The sequence below is a fragment of the Electrophorus electricus genome, chromosome 2, assembly GCF_013358815.1.
Source record: "Electrophorus electricus isolate fEleEle1 chromosome 2, fEleEle1.pri, whole genome shotgun sequence".
Classification (NCBI taxonomy): domain Eukaryota; kingdom Metazoa; phylum Chordata; class Actinopteri; order Gymnotiformes; family Gymnotidae; genus Electrophorus; species Electrophorus electricus.
Genome location: NC_049536.1, coordinates 35,003,385 through 35,015,769, shown reverse-complemented (window position 1 = coordinate 35,015,769; position 12,385 = coordinate 35,003,385). Strand labels below are relative to the sequence as shown.

The window sequence follows — 12,385 nt, the reverse complement described above, 5'->3', positions numbered from 1 at the left end:
ATGTCAAAGAACCCACATTTTTATACATTGCTGAGGCCTCTACAGAGGCCCTGTATGCAAATCATTCTGAAAGGACAAAGACTCTTTATACTCCTTTATGTTTTACGTTATTAATGTGTCTAATGTTATTAATATGTCTAATGCAATGTTAGGCCTCTTTTGCCTGTTAACACTTTTATTACCTCAGGGAGAAGACATTTTCCTTTGGTTGGCTACACATGTGGCTAGTGATAAACTGAAGGATGCTTCACCATTTAGCTTGCACATGCTTATAATGCAGATTGGTGTTTATTTGCTTTCATACATTCAAAACCATCATATCTGCTAAAAGCAATCAAACAAATTATCATATAGAAACCTGTAAAGGATTAAACTGAAATTATTTTGGGAGTGGGACATGTCAATTTGTGCCATTCCCTGGATCATTCTAGAGAAGGTTACTGATAGAAATGCAGAAGTGACGTACCAAACATTGTTTTATTTGTGGCTTTATGGTTTGCTTTAAAGGTATATTTCTTATCATGTGACATAATTAACAATTGTAATATTTCCAAAGCTCTTGTACAAAATTTTTATTTGGGAAAAATACTTGAGCTACAGCTTATTTATTTTTAAACATTCTAATTTTGAATTACTCAAATTATAAAATTTAAAATAAAAGGAACAGTTGTTATTTCATTATTAATTATAAGAGGAACATTTGCTTATACGCAGTTACACAAATATTTTATACAAAGCAATACTGAAAAAAAATTGTTACTTAACTGACTTAATTGTATACCTCTGGCAAATCACAGTAAATATGCAGAATTGTTCTCTGACATTTTAGTAAAAATCTGATGGCAGTCTCTACGGTAAAGGAACTTCCTCATATGTAATTTGTATGTAGGGTGGCTTCATTGGCAAGTGCCAATACTCAGAGTTGTAAAACAGATAGAAAGTCTCCTTTAGTACTACTGTTTTATACGCTTCAATCAAACTAAGGAGGAACTGAAACACTGACTGATGAGGCTGGAATGAATGGTAAAACTTTCTGATATCCACAGCCAGAGCTTTCATGGACGACTGTCCAAATATGGTTTCCTCATCCCCAAGGTATGTGGGTTCTCCACTGTACAGGTATATTTTGGTGTAGTTAGTCTGAGTTTTGCTTGAGATTTTGGCTCCAAGCTCTGCCATTTTCCTGTAAGTGCGGTGTACAAACTGCGAACAGTCATATGATTCAAACCAGGTTGTGGAGTTGGTCCCCGGATCTGACCGTACTGTCCACGTCTCATAATAAATACCTGTTTCATTGTCCTCTTGGACCCACTGTGCCAGGCTATTGAACTGTTCACCTAAGAAAGAAAACTGATGTTTACGATTCAGAATGTGCACACCACCCTAAACAAGTTTTTATATAAATGTGTGGTCAGCCATATACCTGACATTTCTCCAACTTTCTCTAGAGTTCCATTCTGTTTCCAGTGGATGTCATCTATTTCCTCAAAGAAGCAAGCAGCACCCTGATTACACCAAAAAGGAGCAGCAATGTCCTTTCGCTCATGAGGAAAAGTGCAATTTCCAAGCTGGAAAAGTTCATACCATTCCATAGTATAATTCCTCCCCGTTTCTGAACTGGCAAACCCGATGGCATCATGCATTACATGCTGGAAAAGGAGCAGACACCTTGAAGCACTTATTAGCTTACCTTATCAGTACTGTGAGGATGTGTTAGATTGTAGACTTACAAATTTTCCTAGAAGATCACCGTATTTGAATTCCCACACCGGGGTTTGAAGTCGAAACACCGAAATGACATCCTTGTCGCTCATATGAGGGATGCAGCCCTCAGGGTCGCCGGTAGGACAGAAAGGGTACAAAGCCTGGCAGTATGGATCAGTGCCTGGACGACGGTCAACTCGCCTATTATTTTGCCAACAAAGAAACTCACATGACTCTGAGTCAGGGGTGTCATTTGATTTTTAAAATAATTTTTGTTCACAAAATAACTTCGTGACGACTGAATGGTACTAGTTACAACTTAGACGAAGAGCAACCATATGTTAGCCAGCTGGTTAACATGTTGGTTCCCCCAGTACACCCCAAACTTCGCTGGCCAGCACAGCCATGCTAGCGTTAGCCGGGCTCGCTAGATATCACCGTTTGGTGTCAGATATCTCGTGTGGTATTATCTTACCTGTAAGGGACAGGCCATACTTGCTTTCCATCAATATTCTGAAACTCGATCAAAAACAGAAACCAAAGCTGAAGGACAGAATAAACAGAAAACTCCCGACGTTTCATACTAGGAATCGGTGGAACGTAAGGCTAAATGTGCTGCTTCCTTATTTCTGTTACTGACTACAGTCACGTGGCCACTGCAGTGCACATTTGCGCGTGTGCTGTCATGGTAACAGCAAACTCAAACTACTCTTCCGTGGTAGCGAGCTTCCCTTTGTAGGCTAAATCATGTCAGATGTTGGATCGGAGTATTTTGAAGATGAGCAGGGGTATATTGGAGTAAGTTTGTGTACATTTAGTTACATTTCCATGTACTTCATTAGCCCGCAGCCTTACTCTCACCAGTCCTGCATTTCAGGAGTACGAGGGTGATCGCAGTGAAGCGGGAGAGAGGCATGGCGTCGGAAGAGCCGTCCTGCCCAACGGGGACACTTACCAGGGGATGTATGAACACGGGAAAAGGTCTGGGCAGGTAAACACCTGGATAAAATGGCTTGCTAGATGTTTTGTGTCTGGATTGAATCAGACTTAGGCTTGGTGTCTTTGCTTATTGTGACTATTTAATCAAAGTGACACTTGAGAACAAAACTTAAACATTCAAGAATTGGTACTGCTCTAGAACTAAAGATAACCTCCTGCGAATGGCAAATAGTCTTCACCTTTCTTAAACTTTTGATTGATCTCCATACTTAAAGACAGACACACTACATCTCTCTTCACCAGTTGCCTGATTTTATTAGAGTAAACTTTTCAAATGTTTTCCTAGTCCTAACATCATTGTAAGTCTCAGGCTGCCTGACCCAATATATCCCAAAAGAATTATTAATATAATATTATGCTGGACTTTAGAATATAGCAGCACTAACTGTAAAATGTAAAGACTTGGAATATCCCTAAACTACAGAACCTCCTTCCACAAGACATTTACCCAGGAACCTTCTACAAGTAGCCTAGCAGTTTAATCTGACTTTCTTTTATTTTGACATTCCATCTTCTTTATCCATTTTTTAATTTCTTTTATTAGAAATTAACTATTCTTTTATTACATTTATTATCTCTTTTTGTGTGACATTTAATTACTTTGATGTATATTCTGTGATGGAAGTGTCCATTAAATCCACACGTTGATCGCCAGGGAACATACAGATTCAAGAATGGTTCTCGATACATAGGGGAGTATTACATGAACCAGAAGCATGGACAAGGAATTTTCTACTATCCAGATGGTTCTGTTTATGAAGGTGAGAGTTGGAAGTACTTTCTTCCAGATGAAGGAGACTGTAAGGCACAGATGTTTGAACACAGAAGTGCTCTGTTCTTCATCTCTCCTCCCTGAAGGCTCCTGGGTGGGTGATCAACGGCAGGGACACGGGCTCTATACGTATCCCAATGGAGACACATATGATGGCAAGTGGCTGCAGCATCAAAGGTGCACTCTGCAACTATGCTCATCTGCATTTGAATTCAGATGTCTCATTAAAACTATATGTATTGAATGAATGGACAGTACATTATATTTTGTGATTTTTAATTATTGATGCTGGCCAAACAGTTTATTATAGTTTTTCCCTTCTGTCTTTCCCCTTGTTTTTTTTAATCTGTTGAACAGGCATGGGCAAGGTGTGTACACACACCACGACACCGGCTCCAAGTACGTTGGCATGTGGGTTATGGGTAAGATGGAGTCTGCTGGCGAGTTAATTCATCTAAACCACCAATTCCAGGGCACGTTTCACAACAATAATGTACGTCCCAGCTCTTTTTTTTCTCTCCACTCCATTTATTTGAAATGCTTGTTTCCTCTTATTTATCCGAGCTGTTCCCCAGCCCTCAGGTCCAGGGAAATATGTGTTTGACATCGGCTGTGAGCAGCATGGCGAGTACATCCAGGTGGATCAGGTAACATGAGCTTTCAGTCTTTGATTAAGATAAGTTGAAGAATGTATTTCTATGTAGCTTTAGTCCTGGTCATGAATATAATGAGTCAAGGTATGGAACTGTGTTTGCTGTTGCATAAACAGGAACATGAAGAAGTAAGGAAGTAATAGAAACAATTGTATAAAGATGATGTGTTTTATAAGTAAAGTAGCTTGTATTGAGTCTATCACTCTAATAAATGTTGTGATTGATTAAAGTGATATTCCCCTGCTGAAACTTCAGCCAGCACTAGATGAGGGGACCATTAAGGATGGGATGGTCTTGAAGTTGCACTCCCCATCCACTCCTCAAGGGGAGCGCTATATCTCCATTGCAGCCTTTGGAGAGGAGGTTCTGTGGCAAGCAGCCTGGCACACTGTTGCTGTGTCTCTGATGTAGTTTGATTGTTGCCTTTGTGCATGCCAACAGAGACTCAAAAAGGCCTACCATAACCTCTGCTTATCTGTCTTGTGCTAGAATGTTTGGCCTTAGAAATTTCTCTTAGATGACAGGCACTGGAGTTTCAAATGTTTTAAAGCTTGGTGTTTTTTTTCTATTATTATTTGTTTTACAATACCTGAATATTTGGCCAACTTGATCCTTCAGAAACATAAAAAACACATCAAGCCTTTTAAAACACCTGCGCATTTCTATAGTGCTATAGAAAAAGTGTAAAAAGTGTGAGTGTAGATAGTGTGAGTTGACATTAATGTGACGCTTCATGACTTGAGAGTCTTTGGGCTACAGGATAAAGGAGAGACGGAGGAGGAGGAGCCCGTCAATACTGCCATTCTCAAATGGAAACCCAAAGCTGTGACTCCTTTATCCGTCTGCACGCCTGCTAAAGACCACACCCCTCCTGGTGGGTATCATGTGGCCTGACATGTATACTGTACACTCAGGCCAATATTTGTAACAACACAAATGCAATAGATTTTCAGTAGTGTACAGTTTTTATACAGCTGTAGACCTTTCTCTTTCTATCGTGCTATTCACATTACGTTTGTACTTTTATTTGTAGGCCAGGGCCTATCGGGAGAAAAAAAAGATCAGACCATCCTGGAGGAACAGAATGGAGAACAGAGCCCAACTCCAGAAAACAACTGATCATGAAGCAAGACACAATTACAGCTGCACTGATTTATATAATACAACAATATTGTCATTACCGCTTCTAAGCTGTGATATTAAACTGATTATTACTGTAATTAGTGTTTTGTTTCCTTGTCAGATCCAGACACAATTTACTCCATCAATGAATATTTTCTAACACAAATCAGAAGATGGTGGAAATTTAATTCTGGTGTATCGGTATGCATTTTCTTAAGATTCTCTGCAAAGGGTGGTGTACACTACCTGGCACATGGTAGTTTGTTTCATGGGTCCTTGTACAATAAATGCTTGTTTACTCAGCAATGGTATCTAAATTGCTATTAATCACTCACGTGATTTGAGTGTCAAATGTCTCCCCAAAAGGAAGTAAATTTTTGTAGTTGTTAGTTGCATTAATATGATTGTTATATTACTGGTGTTATATTACTGGTCATTTTGCTTTTAAAGTGCAGTTAGTTACAGCATTTAGTGTGTGTATATACTTATATTTGTCTGGTAAAGATTAAATAATAATTCACTGTTTTTATAGCTGTATAACTTGCTTGGAAAAAAGGTTTTATCATGGTGACATGAGTATGTTTTCTGCTTTGTATTCATAGTAATTAAATTATGGAGGACAATTCATTTTTTTTTTTACTGTTTCCATGTGAAATAAGAAGCACAAAAACAATCCTTAAGCAAATTTGGGATGTTCTACAAATAATTCATATTATGTAATGTTGATTTTTTAATTTTCTCCCCACTGTTCACAGAACAAAGTAAGTACATTTTGAATTCAAAGTCAAATGTATTTACATAGCGCTTTTTCCAACAGAAATAGTTACAAAGCAGCTTTACAAATGTCCTAGTCCAAGCCCCCAGTGAACAAGCCAAGCGCAACAGTGGCAAGGGAAAACCCCCTAGAGCATAAGGAAGAAACCTTGAGGGACCAAGACTCAGAGGGGGCGTCCTCCTCTGGCCGACAACGCACACCGCAATAGAAACAATAAAGAGCAGAAGAATAGTGAGAAAATAATAATAATAATAAAGAAATAATCAGTGAATGTCTATTCTGTGTTTCTAGAAGTCCTAGTCTGGTTTCAACAGTGTGCATGTGTCCATAACCCATCCCGCATGAGAACGTCTGTCAAGGACAACAGAGAGTAGTTGTCTGGGAGGAGGTGTGGTGGGCTACAGCAGGGGGCATCAGGAGGTGGTGGGAGGAGCCATGAAAGCTGAGACGGGTTGAGGCTCAGTAACATCATGTCAGGGGTAGGTAAACCTCGGCAGAAAGAGAGGCTAGATTATTAGGCATGTGCAGGTATGGGGGTGTGTCAATTAGGGAACTATAATGTGCAGTGATTGACTGCAGCAGATCTAGCTATGGCAGCACAGCTAAGAGGAAAGAGCCAGAAGGAACCACAGGCATGAGGGCACCCTGGAACATCAGCACTCCACCACCCTCAGTCAACAAACTTGAGTGACAAAAAAGAACTGGAAAAATAAAAAGAACTATCATCCATGTTTTAATTACCAAATATAAAGAAAAACAAAACAAAACAATTGATGTGACGCGCCCAGTCCATTTGTAACGTTGCTGAGTCACTGTGCTGCTGTGGGGTATAAAGTACTCAGTTACACCTTTGTTTACTCTGTATTCGAATCCTATTAATTGTCTTTATGACAAATAGTATTGGTTCTTCCATATGATTCTATCTGAAATTGCATTCTACTCATTAAAGTTTCTGTGGAAGGATAAATGTTTGAAGGGTAAATTAAATACAGTCTACGACTCTCTGTGTTTGTGCATGTGGCCTGGTACCCTTACAACAGCTTTAAAGAAATCAGCTTTATAAAGGGTCCAAGTACACTAGAAGAATGAAGAAATCTGGAGAGGACACACGGCTGAGCAGGGAAATCCATCCTCCCCTGGCCCCACACCACAAACTTACCACAAAACACAAGCTAATAACACAGACATGTTACAGAAGGCTTTAAATGGTGTGTACTCTTAGGACTACTCTAACATGAGCGACATAACATTTATTTACATTTAACTGACACTTTTATCCAAAGCAACTTGCAATTCAGACTGAACACAACTTAAGGCCCAACAGTGGCAACATGGTGGTGCTTAAACTTGCAACCTTTGGATTACTAGTCAAGTAGTTTAACCACTCAGCTACCAATGCTCTTATATAACAGTCTTATAAGTGACACTAACTTACCTATGCCGCCACTATTAGCTACTGAACCTGAAACCAGGCCAAGGCAGAGATTTGTTTAAAGGGATGTTTATTCTGGGCGAAATGGAATGCTGCTTGCTTTTAAGACTGGATTCTTTCTCAAGGGGGAGGAAAGGCTATTCATGTAGCAGTGTACTGCTTTCTGGTAGGCTGATGCACTTTATATCATCATTCTCTTCTCTTTATTGGGGTTGCTGATTGGTTAGATTGAATTGACCATTACTTTCACTGTGTTCCACTGTTTGTGTGACCTCTCCCTCACCTGTCTTTTCCCTACTAAGAGTAACAAGCTTCTGAAGCTAAATTGTAATCCCACAGCAGTCTAAAAGCGAGAGTTCCCAAAGCATTTCTATGGTTCACACAGATATTGTATCCTATCTGTATTCTGCTTTCCTAATCCATTTGGGTTATTGTAAATGCTCAGGTTTTTAAAGCATATACTAAATCAAACTAACTGCATTGTGCAGTTTTCTGTCATCTATCTAGAAATCAAGACTGAAGCAGTATCAGTTTCCTCTGCACTCCTGCTTCTCTTTACAGACACTCATCCGATAATTTAAGACCCTGGCAGGGGCTGACGAGCTGTCCTCAAACCAGTTCTTAGGGGCATTATGAAAGGCTTCCAACAGTCTTTTCAGGTATGTTTCTTCCATAGACATTTTTGTAACATTACAGCGGTTTTTCACTTTATCTTTGCAAGACATGAAAATTTACATTGTATAATTACTTACAGTTAGACAGCAGAATGGGGTCTAAATGAAAGGTTTGTCAGACCTGAAGTGGCAGTAATAGAAGCATGAGCTGGCAATATGTTTTTCTACTTTACAGACGTGATACTAGCTATTAAAAGTTTATCTACAAAGCAAGCTAAGCACTTCAGTGATGGAATTAATCATGCCAGTAAAAATTAACTGTTCATGAACCGTTACACTACCAGTAACACTACAAATTCATCTTACACAGGTTAGCTAGGTTCTAATTCATAATGACTGCTCCTGGTTTCTACTGCTTTCTCAATGACATATTACGATTTCTCAGTTGGAACATGAACAATAAAACCTACTTGCCAAAACCTCATATTTTAAATACCAATTTAATGATGCATGAAATACCCACAGAGAAACTAGAAAGTGTGTTTGTGTGTATGTGTGTGTTTTTCTGGACATGGGTGCAGGAGTGTGTTATGTGTGGGTGGAGAGTCTTTCTGCTATTTTGGCACATAAATTCTAAACCCTGTCAGAAGTAATCAGAACAGTTCAATGAGCTTATTGTTGCTGTAAACTACACTGAGTTCAAGGAACTTGGGCTGCAGCTTGTGGTCTCTCTGCACTTTGCTTGGTGGTGTGACTCCTGCTCCTTCAGATAGCCTAACAAGCTCTCTTCTCCATTTATTAAACAGTTCTAACTACAGTAGGAGGTGTGGTCACAAACTAGCTCTACCAGATTTCCCAGGAGACTGGACTGTATAAGCTTTCAGACGTTTGTGTCCCTCTAGATCAGACCGGGTTAGAGCGCGTCCCTGAGGAATCTTCACTGCTCGGACTTCCTGTTCTCTCGTGTGGGATCTGCTCAGGTTTCATCATGTCCATGGTTGAGTTGAAGTGTGGGCTTAAATCCAGGGCTGCACACAATGCAGCAGAATTCAGCCCTTCGGGGATTAAAAGAAAAGAGGTAAAACATTTTCATAACTGTTACACTGTCTTAATGGGTCATTACAAAGTGTTAACAAGCACAGAGAGTTTTGTTTTACCGTATAACTTACTCTAACATTTATAGAGGGGATGAATATTCCTATTCAGATCAAATACAAAGAAAGAGATATACATTAGCCTTCTAAAGAATGACTCAATATTTCCTGTTAAATATAATTTCCTTAGTATGATTGTTATATTACTGGTCATTTAGCAGCCTATCTAGCAGAAAGGCAGTAGTCCTTTTTGCTTAAACTGTAAACAGTAATAGTTATCTATAACTTAGTTAACTATTATAGTTAACTATAATAGCAAGTAAATGGTTGATTTTTAAATGTTTTTAATTATGTAGGTAGTTTGAACCTAAAAACCTTTATGACCCTATGGACATTCAATTCATGAAGGGTTTACTGATGGTATAATTTATCTGGACAGCTTAGTGTGTGTCCTAAAGCTGGCCCTCTGACTAATACACCAGCACAGAGCTATGATATAGTATGTCAGCACTAAGAGTTTTTCTATAAACACTGACTGGAGATGAGCCTGTGGGCAGTGAAACCAAACAAGAACATACCCTGATGTACAACACCATTTACAATGTGTGTTAGGAAATTCAGGCCTAGTTTGTTATAGATGCTCAGGGCAATTTGAACTGGACATACAGAAACATTGTGAAATGTTTTCCTGCGTTTTCCTGGCTGTGTAAGCATAGCTCAGTAGACCTCTGAGCCTGGATGAGCTGAACAAAGCTCACCCTTATATGCGTTAGAACTAGACAGGTCTCACACACACAAACACACACACAAACACACACACACACACACACACACACACACACACACACACACACACACACACACACACACACACACACACTCACACACACACGTGCGCGCGTAAAGGTATTTGCACTCTTTCCTGCCTGCAATTCATCTTGTAACTGGATCACATCTGAGTTGGACTGTTCCTTTTAATTTTGCTCAGACATTTTATAAACATTCCACACTTTAGCCTTTTTAAAAAATCTACTTCGATTCTCAAGGCCCATGTTTCCACTGCACATGAAAAACATTAGTAATAAATTTTACTTCTCACACCACCATTGTAGAACAAAGTAAACCTCAGCAAAATGTGCAGTGTCATGGTCACATTTAGGACTTTGTTAATTAAAGACACTTTAAACTGAGGAGGCAATAAATGTACTAAAAGATATATGAACAGGAGCTATTAGTATTCATAAGCATTCATACCTACAAACATTCACTTAGAAAGCTAAAATTGACTGTCATTTCATCCTTTCTTTGGCACGTGGATTTAGCTTGGTCAAAGATAGGGTGTACGGAAATTCCAACTGGCAAAAAAAATGTGATATTTTTTCCATGTTAAATATACATTTCTCCTCTGTAATTTAGAAAAGGCTGTTATGGGATGAAATGGTGCACATTCCAAAAATGCTTTTTCCACTATTTTTATGCAAAGGTGTAAGCTAAGTTTATGTTTATGTAAATTAGCTAAGTTAAGGTTATATGCACATTCCAAGTTTACCACCCAGAGCATCATCATCACAGTCAAAGGCAATGCAGGAGTTTTGTGGCAGGGGATGAATGTGTGGACTGTGGATACATTTGCAGCACATAATGCATCTTTATGAATGATTTAAGCAAAGCATGTTTTTGATCACACTGTTCTTTGAGTATTTTGTGTAATTCATGTATTTTGAAAAGAGTTTGTGTGTGACAATGTCCATTTTCTCTGACCTCATTCTGACCAATTACAGGACATGCAGGGACAGCTCTTGGGCTAAACGCATGCGTGACACCATTCTCCCTGAGGCGCTCGTCTCTCCGTCTCAGTCATGAAGGATCGCTTTGATGAGCTACGACAGTGCATGAAAGACAGCCAAGGACAGCGTGGAGATGACAACCCTGTCACCCACCACCACGAGGACGAAGATAACGTGTCCCCTCTCGGCCCGCAGGCCGTGGTCTTCGAAGCTGAGCCCGTGCTGAAGCATTTCCTGGAGGAGGCCAGACGCGTCGGTGATGGCATCAACGAGCTGGAGGCGGAGGTGAGGAAGATCAGCCAGCAGCAGAAGAACTTGGTGGCCACCATGCTGCGCCTCAGCGTGATGCGCAAGGAGAGCAGTGTCGTGCAGAGCATCAAGCTTCAGGCAGAGAGCCTGCACAAGCAGCTGAATGGCCTCTCCAGCAGGGCCGACCACGCCGAGGCTGAGCTGGGTGCGTCGGTCACCACCGTGCGGATCCAGAGGACCCAGCATGCAGCACTCTTCCACCGCTTCCAGAGCGTCATGCGGCGCTACAACGATGCGCTCATGAGCAAGCAGGACAAGTGCAAGCGATTCATAGTTAGACAGCTGGAGGTGGCTGGGCAGGAGGTGTCCGAGGTGGAGGTGGAGAACATGATGGAACAGGGCAAATGGGATGTCTTCACCGAGAACATTCTGCTGGATGTGAAAATCACACGCACTCAACTATCAGAGATCGAACAGCGCCACAAAGAGCTCGTTACTCTGGAGAGCAACATGAAGGAGCTGAGTGACCTTTTCCTCGCTGTATTCATGCTTGTGGAGGAACAAGGCGTTCAGATCGACAACATCCAGGCCAACGTGGAAAAGACACAGGACTATGTGGTGGTTACTAACGAGAAGTTCAAAATAGCGTCCAGATATAAGAGAAGGAACCCTTTGAGAAGGCTCTGCTGCTGCTGCTGTCCTTGTATAAGCAGCTAAGGAGGACAGGAAGGGCAGCAAGACGAGATCAGACTATCAGACTGAGAGACAGACAGAATAAAGAGATCAGACTGAGAAAACAGAAGGGATGAAGAGATCAGACTGAGAGACAGACCGAGCGAAGAGATCAGACTGAGAAAATAGACAGAATAAAGAGATCAGACTGAGAAAACAGAGCGAAGAGATCAGATTGAGATAACAGAAGGGATGAAGAGATCAGACTGAGAAAACAGACAGATGAGCCAGTGAAATACTGCAGCCAAGGGAGTACCAAAGCTTTGGCTGCTACACAGCACTGAAGGCTTCTGGGTATGTAACTACTTTGGGATATTGGTGGCTTGGGTTGGTTTGGTTCGCTATTCACTTTAATAAATCTAAAGACGGACGAGGAAACACTCAGAGAACTCTTGCACGGCCAACCAACAGGAGGACTACGGATGACAGACAATATATGTGAACTACTGGAT

General features: G+C 40.6%; 3 protein-coding genes across 5 annotated transcripts; 2 read left to right on the top strand and 1 right to left on the bottom strand.

Annotated features, from left to right (window-relative positions):
• Nucleotides 1-266: 266 nt before the first annotated feature.
• cln5 (CLN5 intracellular trafficking protein) lies at nt 267-2,348 on the bottom strand. 2 transcript variants are annotated; one of them, XM_027012667.2, is made up of 4 exons: nt 2,180-2,348; nt 1,731-1,905; nt 1,424-1,649; nt 267-1,337 (listed from the first exon to the last, which is right to left on the bottom strand). In XM_027012667.2, exons 1-4 carry the CDS (start codon nt 2,284-2,286, stop codon nt 850-852), a joined length of 996 nt encoding a protein of 331 aa, XP_026868468.1. In that variant the 5' UTR covers nt 2,287-2,348; the 3' UTR covers nt 267-849. The 2 variants fall into 2 exon arrangements, with proteins under 2 accessions (XP_026868468.1, XP_026868469.1); XM_027012668.2 differs by having other exon boundaries at nt 1,424-1,505.
• A 50-nt stretch (nt 2,349-2,398) lies between these two features.
• rsph1 (radial spoke head component 1) lies at nt 2,399-5,873 on the top strand. 2 transcript variants are annotated; one of them, XM_035523876.1, is made up of 8 exons: nt 2,399-2,502; nt 2,582-2,695; nt 3,359-3,464; nt 3,562-3,652; nt 3,833-3,968; nt 4,051-4,122; nt 4,888-5,002; nt 5,162-5,873. In XM_035523876.1, exons 1-8 carry the CDS (start codon nt 2,452-2,454, stop codon nt 5,245-5,247), a joined length of 771 nt encoding a protein of 256 aa, XP_035379769.1. In that variant the 5' UTR covers nt 2,399-2,451; the 3' UTR covers nt 5,248-5,873. The 2 variants fall into 2 exon arrangements, with proteins under 2 accessions (XP_035379769.1, XP_035379768.1); XM_035523875.1 differs by having other exon boundaries at nt 2,418-2,502; nt 2,569-2,695.
• Nucleotides 5,874-11,024: 5,151 nt separating this feature from the next.
• stx19 (syntaxin 19) lies at nt 11,025-11,918 on the top strand. Its single transcript, XM_027012615.2, has one exon. It carries the CDS (start codon nt 11,025-11,027, stop codon nt 11,916-11,918), a length of 894 nt encoding a protein of 297 aa, XP_026868416.2.
• The last annotated feature ends 467 nt before the right edge of the window (nt 11,919-12,385 follow it).